This window comes from Mytilus edulis, chromosome 5 (assembly GCF_963676685.1).
Source record: "Mytilus edulis chromosome 5, xbMytEdul2.2, whole genome shotgun sequence".
NCBI lineage: Eukaryota > Metazoa > Mollusca > Bivalvia > Mytilida > Mytilidae > Mytilus > Mytilus edulis.
The window spans coordinates 36167927-36187490 of record NC_092348.1 but is presented as its reverse complement, the minus strand read 5'-3'; the positions used below and the strand labels follow the sequence as shown (position 1 = coordinate 36187490).

The following is a 19564-nucleotide window of genomic DNA, read 5'->3' as shown; positions in this document are numbered from 1 at the left end:
TACTGTCAATCCTGTTTTAAGCGACCACTTACGGGAGAGCAAAAAAGAGGTCTCTAAAACAGGTGGTCTTTTAATACAGCTTCAATTTATATGAAATGCGTTACAGAGGGATCCAAAAAACAATGGTCTTATAAAACAGGTGTTTGCTAAATACAGGTGGTCTCTTAAGCAGGCTTGACTGTTTTAATTTTTTTAAGCATATTGGTTATTCACACTACTTTTCCTTAAGGTTATAATCGGCTCTGTAGTCATTTTTTCCGTACTAGCATAATCATTGACAAAACTTTTTTTAATCAAGAAATTATCAAGAAACTAAAAATCTAACTCGCACAGTCTATGTTGATCTTACATTCTTGAGGTTTTTATGTCATATAGCTCCTCACTAGCTCTATATATATAGTTTAACTTTCAAATATATGGCTTAAAGCATTCCTGGTTGTTAAAAATCAAGAATAGCACAGAAAAAAGAAGAAGAAAACCAAGTGCTCTGGGTAATGCCTGTACCAAGTCAGGAATATGACAGTTCTTGTCCATTCGTTTTTGATGCGTTTTGTTTTTTGTTTTTTGTTATTTGATTTTGCCATGTGATTATGGATTTTCCGAATTGATCATTTCCCTCTAAGTTCAGTTTTTTTGTGATTTTACTTTTTTTTTTATCATAACAAGTTTATGTTCAAGTTCCCTATAATTCTATCAAGGTCCAACAAAGTTGATTAATAACTTTAGTCTGTATCGTTATGTTCACTGCTAAAAAGAATAATTAAGCTAACCCATTTACAAGTGGAAATATTGTTGCAGCGTTGACAAAAAGTAATTCAATAAAAAGCATTACATTTACAAGGCACATCCAAGGCCAAAAGAATTAAGAAAGGACAATGTCCGCTAATTTACATAAGCTATCCTTTCTTGAAGAGATAGAAAGATAAATAAAATTGAGAATGGAAATGGGGAATGTGTCAAAGAGACAACAACCCGACCAGATAATAAACAACAACAGAGGGTCACCAACATGTCTTCAATGTAGCGAGAAATTCCCGCACCCGTAGGCGTCCTTCAGCTGGCCCCTAAACAAATATATACTAGTCCAGTGATAATGAACGCCATACTAATTTCCAAATTGAACACAAGAAACTAAAATTAAAAGATAAAATATCAACCAATGTATAAATTACAGACAACGAAGGCCAGGACAGCATAAGTTTATAAATAAGAGCTTAACGATTAATGCATAAACATAAAACAAAAAATCTTTTTTTTAAAGCAAGGATCGATTGAACTACTGATGTGTGGTATAGGAACTTATTTCCTTTTAAAATAAATAATAAATACAACCAAACTGCGTTTAAAACTAAGGAACAGTGGTGTCCCTTCATTTTTTGAATAACTGCTGTAATAATCTCAATTGAATTCAAAGAAATTATTATACTGTTATAATTACACTATGGATATAAAAATTTACAGAAATATTTTGCTAAGATCGGTATATATACTGCACATAATGTGAATACATTTTCATTTCAATGAACATATTTGTAGCACAGACTCCTTTGTTATTAAGGATTTTTGTTGTACATTGCAAAAGTAACCAGACATGAGTTTAAAATGTTTATATAGCTTTTCAATGACTATAGTTATCTGTTTCAAATAACTCAAAAAGAAGTAGGGGCCATTAATATATAATGCATGCCAAACAAATGGGTTATCTTTAATTTTTTGAATAATGTAAACGAAATTCTAAAATTGTTTCTTTATAGATATAGGTGGGTGTCAAGTTTTAAAATGCCTTCTCTGGGTACCATTATGGAACAGTCCTTATTTTGACATCTATAAAAAAAAAAAAAAAGTCCTGTTCCTTTGTCACTGTTTTAATTATGATTCGCAATGGTTATAATCATAAGATCCCAATTCGAAATATAAGCCCAAAGTACGGGCCACATGGGGGTCTATTCGAATTTACTTATATTTCTTGGAAAATACTACTAACTTTTCTTTACATTGGTATAGACCATTCATGGCATCAGTACAGACACAGATAAACGTACAACCATCAGACCAGGTTTCATTCTGCTTATATTCCTTTCCACCATAATGACATGCCGCTGAAAATAAGAATGTTTAAACTGCAATGTAATATATTATTTTTACCAATATCATATTGAACCAGTACAATATACATGATATATACCTTATGCTTATATACCTTATAAAGTACAGACAACAATTTTAGACAATTTTTCACTTGAATGATGTCATTGATAGATATATGAATATATGAACAAAAAATATGAATCAGCCAGCAAATATTCTGAAATTTAATTTATTAAATTGATATTTAGCTGCTACAATTATTGGGCATATATAGTTATATCTAACTTCTCAAATTCTTCCTAGCGTGTTGCTTGGGACTTATAATCTAAAACGTTTCAAGGTTTGTAGTTCTCTGCGTGCTCTACAGGTTTCTCTACCGATAAAAACTAGTCACCATGATTTAGCAAAGAGTGTGGAAAGTTGGGTTAAACACTTACAGTCAATCAATTGACACATCGTTAAATGAAAACTCACGTTCACCAACTCCAAACAGATAATCTGGATGACAGCATCCTTCATTAGATTTCACTAATTGCCAGTTTGGTGGAGTATTGGCAAATGTTGGACATCTAGAATCAAAATTTAATTTTGTAATTTCATATTTGAAATTTATTCTTATTTCAATTCTTATTTTGTAAGTGGTTTCAAAATAACAAATATACATGTATATAAGACTGTTTTGTTCTTATCATAAGACACTATGTGTCAAATTAAAAATAAGTGAAAATGTAATCAATATAATAAGTGCAACTCATGTTTTGATAAAAAATGTGAATGGCTGATAGATATCTTTACAAACATGAACATATGAAGATGCACGAATATCTCAAACTTGACTAACTATTTACAAGGTTCACAATAAATGTTAAACACAAATATTTCTTCCCAAACTTAAATGAAATAAATTGGTGAATGAGTCACAAAATCAAATACATTTACGTCTTCAAACGTAAACTCTGCCTTCTGTCAAATGATTGGGAAACTGTGGTCCCTTACTTTGATATGTTTTATGAATATTGCAGTTCTACCTAAACTCTAAATAGCTTTTCGTGAACTTTTGACTCCGAGCGGTTTGAATATACTTTAAGAAAAGAATATGATGGCAAGTATTTCACGAAATCAAAGTACAAAATCAATACAATTTATTCACATAGATATTTACGAATATTAAATAAATAAATCAGTACAGCTGACGAAATACAAAATAAAACAAATAACCTGTGTGTCAGTGAATTTTGCCAAACCCGGTATTTAATATTAATTACATATAAATAACGGTAACAACAATTCAGCTAAGGACAAATCCCGGACTCTAAATAACTTTCAACGTTAAATCCTAGATTCCGGTATTTCCAAGTCGCGAATTTCATCGCTTAATGGCTTAAAAGTATTTAAGAATATAGGCAATAATTATCTACTTAAATATTAACCTTATATTAATTCTTTAACCAATATTTAAACCAATTTTCTAAAAAAGTGAGGAACTCAAAGTTTTACGTCCAAGCTCTGGGCAGTCTAAAGTTTGCTTACTGTTTTGATTTTCTTGCGTTGAATGACAACGTATGACAAGTTAATCACGCCCCATTTCCCGCTATGCAAATCATTTCGCGGAATAAATAGCCGTGAAGACAAAGTGAAATAATAATAACCTTATTTACGTTTCATCATAAGATATTACCTTATTATACAATTCAGAAATAATCATATACAACCTCATAATGAACACATACATCTTAATAATTAAAAGTCAAGAGATGAATCTTTCTAAAGAACGATAACTCAAACGCAAGAGTTCAAGATGTAGATTGGCGGAATTTTAGTAACGAACATGAAACTATCAACTTAGTTATAAACATCCCTTTTAAAGTATGTTTTAAAAAATACACATAAGTTCCACTTTATTTCGTTTATCATGTCAGTTAAAGAGAACCCGATCAAATTAGTTCAATTATTACTATTATAGTGCGGTGACTGAAGGCAGATTTTTAAAATTTAATCTCGCCACCGAACACACATCTATATAAGATATCATTGGAGAGAGGAAACTTTGTAATACAACAATATGCCTGTCGTCAGGACTTGATATGGTCACATTTTTTTTTAAATTGAGGTCAAATGTCATATGTAAATATCTGTGAAAATTTTGGAAGGTTTCAATTTTGACATTTTTTTTTCTATTTTTAAACTCTTCCTAAACACAAACGATACTGTTTTGGCTTTAGTAATGTTTGTTATTATACATTAACCTTAATCATTAAGATTTTGTTATCCAAAAAGTTCCTAAAACTACGTTTTATAAACAAAACTTTAAAAATCAAGTTTTTAACCTATAAAATGTTTAGAGCACCTTAACCTTATAAAAAAATTCAATTTTAGGTAAAAATCAAGTGTCATGCAGTACAATACCTTAAAATTATTTTTTAAACTATCATATTGGGTGAGGTATCATAGCAAAGCAATAGAACACTACAGTCAAATATGACCTCAAATTGAATTTGCAGATACTTCAGGGTTTTTTTTTCAACTACTCGTTGCTTTTGTTTTTTTTCTCACATTTATTACTGCTTCCATAGTATTATCTGTTGATGTGTATTTTACTCTGGGTGATATCTATTACACTATAGATTTTGTACATATACCCCCCTTTTTGTCCTTGCAACGTACCACACACTTCAAAAGTATTCCATACAAAAAAAGAAGATGTGATACGATTGCAAATGAGACTACTCTCCAAATGAGACCAACTGAGACATAAATTAACAATTATAGGTGCCGTGCGGACTTCAACAATGAGTAAAATTCATACTGCAAAGTCTTCAATTCCCGAAATGAAAAATATAAAACGAACGAAAAATCTAACGGCCAGATTAATGTACAAAATAAATAAGAAAGAAACAAATATAGTATAGAAACAAGCGACAATCACTGCATTACAGTCTCGTGACTTGATACAGACACATACATTTTACATAATAAGGCGGGGTTTAACTTTTTCAAATGCGCGCCAACCCTCCCCTAACCTGGGACAGTGTGTACCAGTGCAACAAGCTTTATATAAAATCTAGCGTTATCTCCATCATCTTCATTTTCATCAACCGTCACAAGCCATGTTATACTATTTCTACAAATGAAAGGTTCTGCTTAAAGCAAACACGTTATTTTGAGCGCACAGATGGTTTTTTTACAAGTACAGACAAGGTATTATTGGAAGTTCAAAGACATTTGTTCCTAAAACAATACCAGCTTCAAATCATCCCTATCAATTCATTCAAGATTTAACGGAGATCTAAAAGGGGATTTAGGAAGGTGTGATGATATCCATATGCTTGTCTGCAAAGATGCTGGGGAAACATTATACGAGACGTACACACTATCTTGAATTCGTTCAATTTCATGGTCGGCAACACTTATTAGATAGCGTCGCACTTTACTTCAAGAAGCACACAATCCATTGGCATTCAATGTTTCAACAAGGTGTTTTGAACAATTAAACTCATTGTACATTTGTAAAGCCAATCCTAAATGAAAAGGAGTAAAAATAAATTTGGCCACATAAACGATTGACTCAACAATTGCCAAGCATTTACGCAATTTTTCTGGTGCCATTATCTGAGAATAAACTTGGCTGTCTGCAGTATCATCGAGTAACCATAACATGAATTGCAATAAATACGAAGGCATTGACTGAATTGAAGAAGGAAGAGACAATTCATCCGAAGTTAGGTATTCTTCTGTGGAATTTTGTATATTTCGATATCTTTTCTAAATATGCTTGCAGCGGAATGAAATGTCTGTCCGTTATTTGTGTTTAATACAGTTGACATTGATATTTTGAGGTCAGTTTTCAATTGACTAGCAGTTGATATGGCATCTGAAATAGTTATGTTGCTACTAAATATTATGTTAGATTTTCCTTGAACTTGTTGAAGTTGTTTGACAACCGAGTTTCTATAGAAATCAATTAGTTTAGACTGCATTTTACAAGTAGAACATTTTTAGATTAGAATCAGTAGGAAGAAAAGATCTATATTTATCAAGTAACAGTGTCATGAGGAATTTTTCACCATTGAATCGTTGTCAATAACCCAAATAAAATTAGTAAAAGCAGTATCGTGATCTGAGATTTCTACTTCCACGGGTTTGACGTTGTTTGTTATTTTCATTTTTAGCAAATATTTTGTAATGCAACCAGAATGACATAGTGCTTGAAGTTTAAAAGATGGACGAGAAACTATTCCAACTTTAACTTTATCTGACACGGATAAAACTTCTTACTATAATACGTTCATCTGATTCAAACTTGCGTAGTTTTTGATCTTTCTAAAAAATTTTGTTGCAACAAAATATACAAGCGCTCCAGTTGAGCGACTGCATTCTAGAACACGTACAAACACCCGAAACTGAGGGACAACATTCCGATAATTGTATGTCGTCATTAAAAATCAGATTAGAAGCTTTCTTGCTCTAAAAGAGGGAACAATTATGTTTACTTGTGTAACTTTTGTAGCATGAACGATGATAAACAGCCTGTACGGAGTTCTTCAAATTCACAGCTATCGCATGAAAACCCTTGATGTTCACCTCATCCATCTTTTATTCAATGCAGATACAAAAGTCGACTTCCCTATACTGGTAAATTGTCTCAAAATTTCAGTCGAGTTTTTTTTGCCATATTAAGCACTGCATATAATGTAACGACGTTTGTCTTTTCTTTGGACTCAAGGGAGCAAGTTTAAACGGACTTGACAGGTCACGGAATATTTACTGAAACTATCCGTCAATTATTTTGAATTTTACAATCAGACTTTTCTTAATAGTATATTTGATGTTTTATAACAAAAACATAGAATAAAAACATATACAAACAAAGTATGTGTCATATATTAGTGCACTTCAATTGAGAATATTTGTATATAATAGCGAAAAAGGTAGTAATTTCATATATCAAATTATTGACTAATACACAAAATGTAACGAAAAGCAAGTGATTAAGTTCCGTGTTGAAATTGATTTTTTTTAATCCATTCTTTTTCCATTGATTTCTTACGTTTGTTTTCATATTTAGGTTCCGAAATTTTTATAAGTTATTAGTTTTATGAAATACTATATGCTTAAAATATTATGGAATAATTTCTATTACTACTATAAAGAAGAAACTAAAGTTTGTATCTGATTTTTCAATTAAAATTACCTCAATTTTAAACTGTCCAAACTTAGCGAATTTTATAAATAAGAAGAAAATAAAATACTAAATAGAGTATTTTGACATATGAAAATAGCTTCAGAAAAAAATATTTCAATTTAATGTAAGCAAACATACACAATTTTTCATTTTGAAAAATGGAGTTGAAACTCTCCAATATACTACTAGTCATTAAAACGACTTTTTAGAAAAATGTGACCACACGAAATTCTGACGACAGGGCAAAAAATAAAGAAGACATATTTGTCTTTAAGATAAGACCATTTTAGCCGTGTGTTATTTGGGGAGATTAAACTCGCGATCTAGACGACTTTTTACACTTCTGTTACCCCACTATTATCTGAATTCCCAATAAATTAAAAGGCTCGCGTTAATTTTACAACATAGCTAATCAAGTTTTCATGTAAAACAAGTACTTCACTAATGGAAAGCTGAATACTAAAATTTATGATAAAAGGGATGATTTTTCATTTCCTATCGTTAATTATCTGTTTTTAGATGGTGACGTTCCCTTGTCACCATCTTACGGTGTTTATATATCTCAACTTGTACGATTCGCTCGTGTATGTAACAATGTTTTAGATTTTAACGAGAGAAATTTATGTATTACTGAAAAATTATTACACCAGGGTTTTCGATATCACAAACTAGTCAAAACATTTACTAAATTTTATCATCGGTATAAAGACATCATTCGTAAGTATAGCTCAACATGCAGACTTCTAATACGTTCAGGTATTTCACATCCAATTTTTTATGGAAATATTCTTTATAAAGCACAAAGGTGTCAGTATTCACCTCAGAAACTTACGAAACCTTTGAATAGACTTATTAAGAAGGGATATAATTACGATACTGTTGTCAAGTCATTAAAGATTGCATATTTTGGCGTTAATATTGAGTCACTGATAAGGTCTTTGCATCGGATTTAAACACATTTATTCTAAAAACAGTTGTTGGCATGCCACAGGTTATGTTCTTCTCATATATGTTATGATGGTATGATACTAAACCCCGAACGGGAAGGATTGTGCCTGATGTTCATATGATGAAATCATAATCTTTCAGTCAGTTTAATTGAAGTCTGGAGCTGGCATGTCAGTTAACTGCTAGTAGTCTGTTGTTATTTATGTATTATTGTCATTTTGTTTATTTTCTTTGGTTACATCTTCTGACATCAGACTCGGACTTCTCTTGAATTGAATTTTAATGTGCGTATTGCTATGCGTTTAATTTTCTACATTGGTTAGAGGTATAGGGGGAGGGTTGAGATCTCACAAACATGTTTAACCCCGCCGCATTTTTGCGCCTGTCCCAAAGTCAGGAGCCTCTGGCCTTTGTTAGTCTTGTATTATTTTAATTTTAGTTTCTTGTGTACAATTTGGAAATTAGTATGGCGTTCATTATCACTGGACTAGTATATATTTGTGTAGGGGCCAGCCGAAGGACGCCTCCGGGTGCGGAAATTTCTCGCTACATTGAAGACCTGTTGGTGACCCTCTGCTGTTGTTTTTTATTTGGTCGGGTTGTTGTCTCTTTGACACATTCCCCATTTCCATTCTCAATTTTACTTACTCATCCACACAATCGTAGAGACCGTTGACACAAGTACAGTCTTTACAGCCATCTTTCCACTTAGCATTATGTTGGTAATGAACTCCTTTATATGAACAACCTTTAGCTGTAACACATTCAAAAGATATAGTTGTCAAAAGTTCTTCAAACTTTTTTAATTTTCAAGAATGCCATTTTTGACAAACCATTGATTTCTCCCGAGTAATTGCCAAACAATCAAGTTCAAGTAGAAAGTACAGCATCTAGCTTTTGGTAAAGGAGTAATAGGATTCTTAAGAAATTATATAATGTTCGATACTCTTGTTTTTGACTTTTTGTCAGATATTTGGAATCTTTACTGTATACATACGAAAATTCTTCATAAAGGAGTAGGTCCGGTAAGGGCGCATTTTGGCCTCAAATTTCAGGATCATCTGATGAAAGATTTAGTGCACTTTTTAAACACCTAAGTTGCTACTTTAGTCGATTCAATTAGTTTTTGTAAAAGATTTAAACTGATAAAGTCATTTCAGACGCTCATTTCCAAGCTTAAATATGAAAATTCTATCAAATATGCCATACTATGTCACTTTTCAGATATATTTTGTCATAAACGAAAGTGGCCGCATCCGTGTTCACCCTCAACTTTTATATCTATTATGCATTATCATCAAATACAACTCACATTTAAATATTAAGAATGAACACGAATGCGGCCACTTCCAATTAAGACGAAAACCGTCTAGAATTTAACTTAAATACTAAAATTGTGAAGATTTCAGTAAATTAACATGACGAAATGATGCTAGTACCCCATATATGTGCATTTTATTGTCAAAAACATCCCATATTTATGTAGCAAAAGTATTATACTTTCCAATAAATAGCTTAAAGTTTACATTATAATAATTTTTAAAAAGCTGATATATGTTGGGGCCAAAATGTGGTCTTATTGAACCTACTCCTTTAGCTGAAAAACATCAAATCTCTAAAAAAAGAAAACTATATGTCGTTGACACATAAATTTCTTTTTTACTGATATAAATTATTATTATATGATCACCACTTTCTTTGTTTTGTCTAACAATCAATTTGTTACCTTATTAGAAGTGAACATCCTCAAAATTTAACGTTTTTCGTCCTGCAACGCGATGACATTACGATAATTTCGACGTTTTGTAGGTTATTTTTACAAAGAACACATCTGTAAATGATAAATACTGTAAAAACGAAGTCTGACCCTTTCTTTATTTTGATCATTACAACGCAAATTTTTGTGTCAACAACATATAGTTTTTTTAAAAAAATATATGGAGTAGTTTTTAATAGATTTGATGATTTTAGGACAAACTTAATAAGTTTTTTCGCCGATTTAGTGTGCCTTTTTCAAATTTTCTCCCATTTTGAAAGAATTCAATCAGTTATATTTCAAATGATGCATGAGATAAATACATTATTTTTCGATTTTCAATTGTAGTTGAACGAGCCTAAGTTTAATGCAAAATTTTATTGAAATCTGTGACCTTAAGTAAAGATTTCATTATGTATTTTTTATCTAAAAGACATATGCTTTTTATGTAATTGTTATCTATGTATGCTATATATGTTAAGTTATGGATTCATTATGTAATTGTTTTCTAAAAGACACATCATTTAAATGTAAAGTTAATAATTCATCATGCTATTGTTCTATAATCGACACATGATCTATATGGTAAGTAAAGGATTCATTTTGTAATTGTTATCTAATCGACACATGATATATATGTTAAGTGAAGGATTCGTTATGTAATTCTTATCAAAAAGACACCTGAATTTTAAACGACACATGATATATATGTTAAGTAAAGGATTCGTTATGTTATTGTTATCCAATCGACACATGATATATATGTTAAGTAAAGGATTTGTTATGTTATTGTTATCCAATCGACACATGATTTATATGTTAAGCAAAGGATTTGTTATGTTATTGTTTTCCAATCGACACATGATTTATATGTTAAGCAAAGGATTCGTTATGTAATTGTTATCTAAAAGACACATGATATATATGTTAAGTAAAAGATTCGTTATGTTATTGTTATCCAATCGACACATGATTTATATGTTAAGTAAAGGATTCGTTATGTTATTGTTTTCCAATGGACACATGATTTATATGTTAAATAAAGGATTCGTTATGTTATTGTTATCCAATCGACACATGATATATATGTTAAGTAAAGAATTCTTTATGTTATTTTTATCCAATCGACACATGATATATATGTTAAGTGAAGGATTCGTTATGTAATTCTTATCAAAAAGACACCTGAATTTTAAACGACACATGATATATATGTTAAGTAAAGGATTCGTTATGTTATTGTTATCCAATTGACACATGATATATATGTTAAGTAAAGGATTTGTTATGTTATTGTTATCCAATCGACACATGATTTATATGTTAAGCAAAGGATTTGTTATGTTATTGTTTTCCAATCGACACATGATTTATATGTTAAGCAAAGGATTCGTTATGTAATTGTTATCTAAAAGACACATGATATATATGTTAAGTAAAGGATTCGTTATGTTATTGTTATCCAATCGACACATGATTTATATGTTAAGTAAAGGATTCGTTATGTTATTGTTATTCAATCGACACATGATTTATATGTTAAGTAAAGGATTCGTTATGTTATTGTTATCCAATCGACACATGATTTATATGTTAAGTAAAGGATTTGTTATGTTATTGTTATCTAAAAGACACATGATATATATGTTAAGCAAAGGATTTGTTATGTTATTGTTTTCCAATCGACACATGATTTATATGTTAAGCAAAGGATTCGTTATGTAATTGTTATCTAAAAGACACATGATATATATGTTAAGTAAAGGATTCGTTATCTTATTGTTATCCAATCGACACATGATTTATATGTTAAGTAAAGGATTCGTTATGTTATTGTTTTCCAATCGACACATGATTTATATGTAAAGCAAAGGATTTGTTATGTTAATGTTTACCAATCGACACATGATTTATATGTTAAGCATAGGATTCGTTATGTAATTGTTATCTAAAAGACACATGATATATATGTTCAGTGAAGGATTCGTTATGTAATTGTTATGTAAAAGACACATGATATATATGTTAAGTAAAGGATTCGTTATGTTATTGTTTTCCAATCGACACATGATTTATATGTTGAGAGAATGATCCATTATGTTTTTGTTATCTAATAGACACATGATTTAAATGTTAAGTAAGTAATTCATCATGTTATTTTATCTAATAGACACATGATATATATGTTAAGTAAAGGATTCATCATGTTATTTTATCTAATAGACACATGATATATATGTTAAGTGAAGGTTTCATAATGTAATTGTTATGTAAGAGAGAAATGATTGATATGGTATGTAAAGGATTCATCATTTAACTCCAAATGAAAGTGTACAGGTTTTTTTAAATCTTAATGTTAATGAAAGTTGATGACGTATAGGCAAAGTGTAAAATTTGTTGTTAAAATTACTATTGAAAGTTAACTTACGTGTTGGTGTTGTTCTTAAATGTCCTGTAATAATAAACACAGAGAGATAATTTAATATTGTCTAAACTGTATATTAAAGGTAAATCAATCTCTTTGATTATCAATATATATTTTGAATACTAAAAGGCAATTGTCATGTTTCGTAATTCACTGCTTTGTAAACAAAATGTCAACTTGAAAATATCCCAAATAAAAATAAAGAAGCTTTTACTGATATAGGACACATAATTATATACCTACTATGATTAAGAGAATTACCAGGTAAAAATCATGGGGGAGCAATTTGCCACCTTACACAAAATCTTTCCGAGATCTTCTTGTGTTTATGTTGCTCAATTTGTAGTCTCTATGAAAATGATTTTTGAACTTTTTTGTTTTGTTGTTCTTATGATTTGTCTTAACTTAATACAATTGTGATTTCAATTATTGTTTTTTGAATATCGACATGGGAAACATATCTGATACAGTCCTTGGATGGTGTAAACTTCCCACTAACACCATACAACATTACACCATACACCATACACCATTACACCATACACCTTGTACCATTACACCATACACGTTACACCTTTGCACCATACACCTTACACATTACACCATACACCATTCCCCATTCTATCTACACGTTCCGAAATTCCCCACAATGCAATTAAATTTCAAATATTAAAAATATTATTATTGTTTATGTTTACAATTCGAAATAATAAATTAAAAAAAAACTTTGTTTTTAACCAATGAAATGTCTTACACCATCATTCACACCATTCTCAATCGCACGTTACACAATCACACCATTCCTCATACACCATTACACCATTCCCTTTACACCATACACCATATCCCAATACACCTTACACCATTGCACCATATGCCATACACCATTACACCATATACGTTTTTTTGGGAAGTTTACACCAACCAAGGGTTGTAGTGATTTATATTGAAATCTAAGCACACCTGACTTATTTTTTTTACTGAATTTGTACTTTTTTTTTTATAAAAGCTAAGTTCCTACTCATATTGCGAATGAATAAGAATTGCATGTAACTGATACTCATTTATCTATTTTCATTGAAATCTTTATCAAAAGGATAAAAAAAAAATGTTTAATCTCTCCTTCTTCTTTTTTCGCCTGTCCCAAATCAGGAACCGCTAGCCTTTGTAAGCCTTTCGGAGTTAAGTGTAGCGACCATTTCTATAGACTTTTGCAAATTATTGTTGAGAGACCAGTTCATCCTGGCATCCGTGTACGGGAGTTTTTTCGCTGCATTAAAGAAAGATAATGAGAATGTTTATTGCCTTAATCGAGGGTTTTGTTATATTTAAAACATTCACAGTTTCCATTCTCAGTTATATTATTTAGATTTTATACTTTTTGGCATCTGTTAATCATGTAAATACAAACTATATATTGAATCATAAGATTTTGTATGATTGCCAAGAGAAAAAAGTCCATTTAAGTTCAAATGAAATGATTGTAAGCAAATATAGTCAAACATACGACCTTAAACAATTTAAAAAAAAAATACCGTTAACATGGTATTATCGGCTATATTTTATTTTTATGATTTTCGATATGTGAAACATTTAAATTCAGTTAATAACATTAATGGTTTAATTTATAACAAAACATTTTACAAACACAAATCTGGTAGACAATTTTCTTTGAAATCCAAGCACAATGATTTGATTCTTAAGTTTTGCATACTTTTAAGTAATACAAACAATCATCAGCTAATAAGCACCCTCAAAATTTATCACAAAAAATAAAATCTTGACGAAACGAATCTTTTTTGAATAACATATTATAACCTAAATCAAAATTTTTGTTCGAAGTTGCGAACATTCTTTGGTATGACCAATGTGCATCAAATTATTGAAATTGCATAAGGCAGTGGTTTTCTTTGATGGAAGTGCTGACAGACATGTTTCTACAATTTATATTTTATTAGATAAAACTAAGTCAAGTTTTTACGGTTAAATTCCATCCCTAATCTACCATAAAATCATCACATACAGAATTAATTTGGACAAGCACACCAAAAGCTAAATTTATAGTTGCTAAAATTCATAGACAAAATAATGTTTTTCAAAGTTTTCATCTTTTTCACAAACAAAACCAATAGTTTAAAACAATATTTAAAAACGTGACTCTGTCCAAATTAAAAAAAACAAAACAAGGAAAAGGGATCTTCCTTTATATATATGTCCAATATATAGTTACATTCTCGTCCACTTTTCATTGAACGTAACCTCTCGAATTAGATTTATCACCGGGTTTGTACTAACATGAGCAGCATGGCGGGTGCCACATGTGAAACAGTATCTACTTATCCTTCTAGAGCATCTTAGATCACTCCAGGCTTTGATCGGGTTCGTGTTTTTCAGTTTTTGGGTTTCTTTGTTGTGGTTTGTGTACTGTAGATTGTCTTTTTCTTTTTTATTCATTACGTTGTCATTGTATTTTTTACTTATGGGTTAGTATACTAGTATCCCTTTGTTATCTTTCTACTCTCTTTTATTAAGTATTAAGACTGTTCATAACAGTCATAGAAATCAGTTGATGCATTTTTCAGTACATGTATTTGTAGGACACATAGACATGCTGACTGCCAGAAAGACAAGCATATTGATTACAGAACTATTAAAGGGTAACACCGATTAGTGAGAAGGGCCCTAAGTATAAAAAAATGCTACCTGTACACAGGTAACATGTCTTTTGACAATTGTCTCTTGCCCAATCTTTGTATGCATTTGAACAGACAATCTCTTTCTGGGAGCTACATATTTGTGGTGTTTTGTCATGACATCCTTTTCCAGCTGTTGTAAATAATGTATAACCTGCAAATTAATAGAACGTTTTTAACAGTTAGTTTCTAAGTTATGAAAATACATTATTATACTTTTGACATGAGATGTTATGTATATGTTAAAGGAATACTATTAATATTCAAGCACAAAAATCAATTTCTGAAAATTGTCTCTTGTCCATTTTTTGTATGCAGCATGTGTACAGATAACCTCTTTCTAGGAGCTACATATTTTGGTCTTTTATCATGACATGTTTTTTTGAAAGGTTGTTAATAATATATAACCTATAAATTAATAAGAATGCTTTTGTAGTTCATTTCAAATTGATGAAAACAAATAAAACTTCTTTCGACATGATCATGATGATATGTTATATACACATTAAAGGAAAAATATTAATTTACAAGCGCAAAAATTAAGTTCTGACATTGTTGGGGTTAATTCAATACCAAACAATACGTCGTTGCATATGTTATCTGCTCAGCATATCCCCTTCGTAACGTAAAGTATTGGCACACAGGAAAAGGGTGTTTGACAGAAATAACACTCACATTAAAACTCATCAGTGTGTGCCTGCTAACTTAATATTAAAGACCCCTGTTCCGTATGCAGGAATAAAATATTCAGGGTATCAGTTAAAATGATAAGTTGTATGACAGATCAAACAGTGCTCACAAAATATAAAACCATCATTGTTGTATGTACAAATGGATCAACTGACAGAAAGAATAAACAAGGTGATTCGAATAATTCATCTACTGCTTAAGAAGGTTTTTTTAAATAGATGAAAAAGGCCTGTATATTTATAGCTTTTGCAATGAAATTATTTACGAAATTTTATGAACGTTAATATTTCATATATTTAACACAATGCTCAATAAATAAAGATAAACTACTTACTATTTTCTAAAACAAGAAGTGCATGTTAAAATTGAATAATGAAATAATTGAAAGAAAACAGCCTTTGATATCCTACAATCATTTAGCTCACTGTCATAAAATATTTAGCTAGAGGGTCTCATGAGCCTTAATCGCTTACCAGACGTTTTTTATTTAGTATTTTCTCTAAAGTTTTTGTCTTGCTGTAAAACTTTTCATGTATAATAAATAAGTGTGGGCACAAACCATTGTGGATAGTATCCAGTAATCTGAGAGTAAAACCTCAAAAATGAAAAAAAAAAAATAATGATAATTCCAGATTCATTCATTTGTAGATCTTACTTTACTGAACATTTGTACTGTTTATACTGTCTCCCTATTGATATCAATATTCAAAATAAATAACCAAAAACAGCAAAACCTTTTTTTTATTTTTTTTTTTATCAAAACTGCATTTTACCCCTATGTTCTATTTAAGCCACAGGGGCTATGTTTCTTGGCGTACAAGAAATGTTTACAGTTTATTTTAATCAAAGATAATAACCTAAACAGCAAATTGTCCTTAACTCTATCAATTAAGAAGGCAATAACCTAAAAATATGTTATCGAGTTTGACTGAATATTTCCGGGCAGATAGAACTTGCCCTAATAAACACTTCAACATTTGTAGATTTGCTCAAATACCTTGGTTTTAGAGATATTTGCCACTTTTTACTCCTACGTTCTATTTTTAGTCATAGCGGCCTTCTTTTTATGAAACATGATATAAAAGACAAACTTTATACTAGATACCCTAAGGATCATTCAGTGTACGTAGTCAGCACTTCTGTGTTGACATGAGTTACATAATTATAAATTAACTGTAAACAAAATTTTTAATTTTTGAAATACTAAGGCTTTTCTACCTCAGGAATATATTACCTTAGCTGTATTTGGCCAAAATTTTAGAAACTTTTGGTTCTCTATGCTCTTCAACTTCATACATTTGGCCTTTGTAACATTTTTTGATTCGAGCGTCACTGATGAGTCTTTGTAGACAAAACGTGCGTCTGGCGTATATACAAAATGTCAATCCTGGTATCTATGATGAGTTTATTTGGCTGGCATTGCGTTAGAAGTTTTAGAAGAGAAGATTTGTTTAGGTAATCTATCATGATGACCAAATTGTGTAAAATTGCTTTTAAAGGACAACAACATCTTTGGAAATTTACAATTTTGGACATTTGATCTTACTTTGCTGAACATTTTTACTGTTTACAGTTCATTTTTATCTATGATGATATTCAAGATAATAGGCAAAAACTGCAAAATTTCATTAAAATTATCAATTTAGGGGCAATAACCCAAAAATCGGATGTCTCATTCAGGGACGGTAGTTCTTGTCCTAATGAACACTTAAACCTGTGTTCGAATTGCTCTTACTGGTAATGCTTTAGTCTTAGAGATATAAGCCAAAAACTGCATTTTACCTCTATGCTCTTTTTTCCATGACGGTCATGTTCTTTGACGAAACATACAATAAAGCTCACACGTTATACTTAAGACCATAACGACGTTCAGCTTAAGTTTGGTTGCAACTATAGAACAAATTTCAACCAAACTTAAGCTGAACGTCGTTATAGTCTTGATATATCAGTTTGTTTTTGGGATATAATGTTTTTCTTGTATTTCTCGAGAAATCGTGGTAAAGGTTTCAGAGTAGAAGATCTTTGAAATGGTTAACACTTGTTGGACTACTACGGTCGCCAAGCGATGGGAAAACTTCACATTTCCGTGAAGGAACAGTGAACTAAAAGTATCAAAAGGCAATCCTTAAAAGAGTTCTATTAAGAAAAATAATTCCAATATTATAACAGAGAAATTGCTACAATACACCAATGTTTCGCTTACTTTTGAGGGGAGACAAACGTGAAAAACACTATAAGTTACAAGACCCTTCATATATTTTCCCAAAAAACTCTGTGTTTGGACAATGTATCACTTTAAAACCAACTGAATTTTTGGTAATGGATCCAAGAATATACATCAAATATACATCAAAACATCAAAAACAAATGGATATTCAAATAATCGTGTAGATATCATTTAAAGATGTTTAATAACGACTAAACTAAAATTCTTTAAGATGCTCTAAATAAATAAGATTTTTGATTGTCGAAAGGATTTTGACAAATGAACATATTTTTTTTAATTTCATTTCCATTCGTCTTTGAGTTCAAATATCAATCCCACCCAACCCATCCCTTTTGTTATTCCCTTACTTTTTTACTTACATAATGCCCAGCTTTTAGAAAATTGATCAAGAGCCCAAGAATAAAATAATCCTGATCATGCTTCGTCTCCAAAGGCACTACAGTTCTTGACTTTGTCAACACACAAAGGTTCTGTGAAAAAATTGTGTGTTAACGTAGGAACAGAGCTGTAAGCTTCACATTATCAAAATGTTTTAAACGGAGTCTAAGGGTTAACAATGGTGTAGATATCAATTAACGATGTTGGAACAAAGCATTAACCAAAAACCTCTAAGATTCTCTAATAAGATATGTTCATGTCAAAGACCATCAAAGGAATATCTACAAATTGACATGGTTTTTTTTAATTTCAATTCTATTCGGGTTTTTTTTACATACAATATCAACCACCACCCAAACCCACCCTTTTGTTGTTCCATAACGTTTTTACTTACACAATCCACAGTGTCTTAGACAATTGTCAAGAGCCCATGCATGAAATATTCCTAAACATGCATCGTTTCCATAGTCCCCACAGTTATTTAATTTGTCAAAACACGACGGTTCTGTGATATTATTTGTTGTTGACGTTGGAACAAAACTGTAATCTGTAACATAAAAAAATCAAGCTTCACATTATATAAATGCTATAATCAGAGTTTAAGGGTGAAAATTGTGGGTGGTTATGGTCATAAATCTTGTAATGGAACATTAAACTGAACATTCATTTTCAAATGAGGAGATGTTATATGATTGACAATGAGACAACTATCTACAAGAGTTAAAATAAAGTGGAGGTCAGTAATTAGAAGCGACCGTACGAGCTTCGTTAGAGCAAAAACTGTAGTGAGATATGAAACAAACCCAGCATGAAAGTTATTAACCGATCTAAACCAGAAAACTTCTAATTTACCACAAAATAATTTATGAAGTACAATATGACAGACATAAACCAACGACAAGTACTGCAATACAGGCTCTTGAATTATACTGATATATAAAGACAAACCAAAGAACCACACGACTGTTGTAAAAATATCTACTAGAAACAACAAAAGAATTAAAATCAAATTTAAATGTATTAAATGGTACATATTCAAAACTTTAAGAATATATGAAAAAGAGTTCACGCAATCGTAGGACTTATAACAGAACTTCAGTAAATTTTTAAATGAGTATTTTTATTTTTTTTGGTTATATACAGTATATATGGTATATATGTAACACTCCCAAACGTG

At 30.6% G+C, this 19564-nt stretch overlaps 1 protein-coding gene across 1 annotated transcript in view; it reads right to left on the bottom strand.

The window, feature by feature from the left end:
* The window catches only part of LOC139523559 (BMP-binding endothelial regulator protein-like), a 29066-nt gene that overhangs the window by 832 nt on the left and 8670 nt on the right, over positions 1 to 19564 (bottom strand). The window contains exons 2-7 of the mRNA XM_071317679.1: positions 18782 to 18934; positions 15103 to 15246; positions 12403 to 12426; positions 8867 to 8972; positions 2563 to 2657; positions 1985 to 2099 (exon numbers count right to left, since the gene is read on the bottom strand). Of these exons, the coding sequence (XP_071173780.1) occupies positions 1985 to 2099; positions 2563 to 2657; positions 8867 to 8972; positions 12403 to 12426; positions 15103 to 15246; positions 18782 to 18934 (637 nt within the window). The remainder of the gene's footprint in view (positions 1 to 1984; positions 2100 to 2562; positions 2658 to 8866; positions 8973 to 12402; positions 12427 to 15102; positions 15247 to 18781; positions 18935 to 19564) is intronic.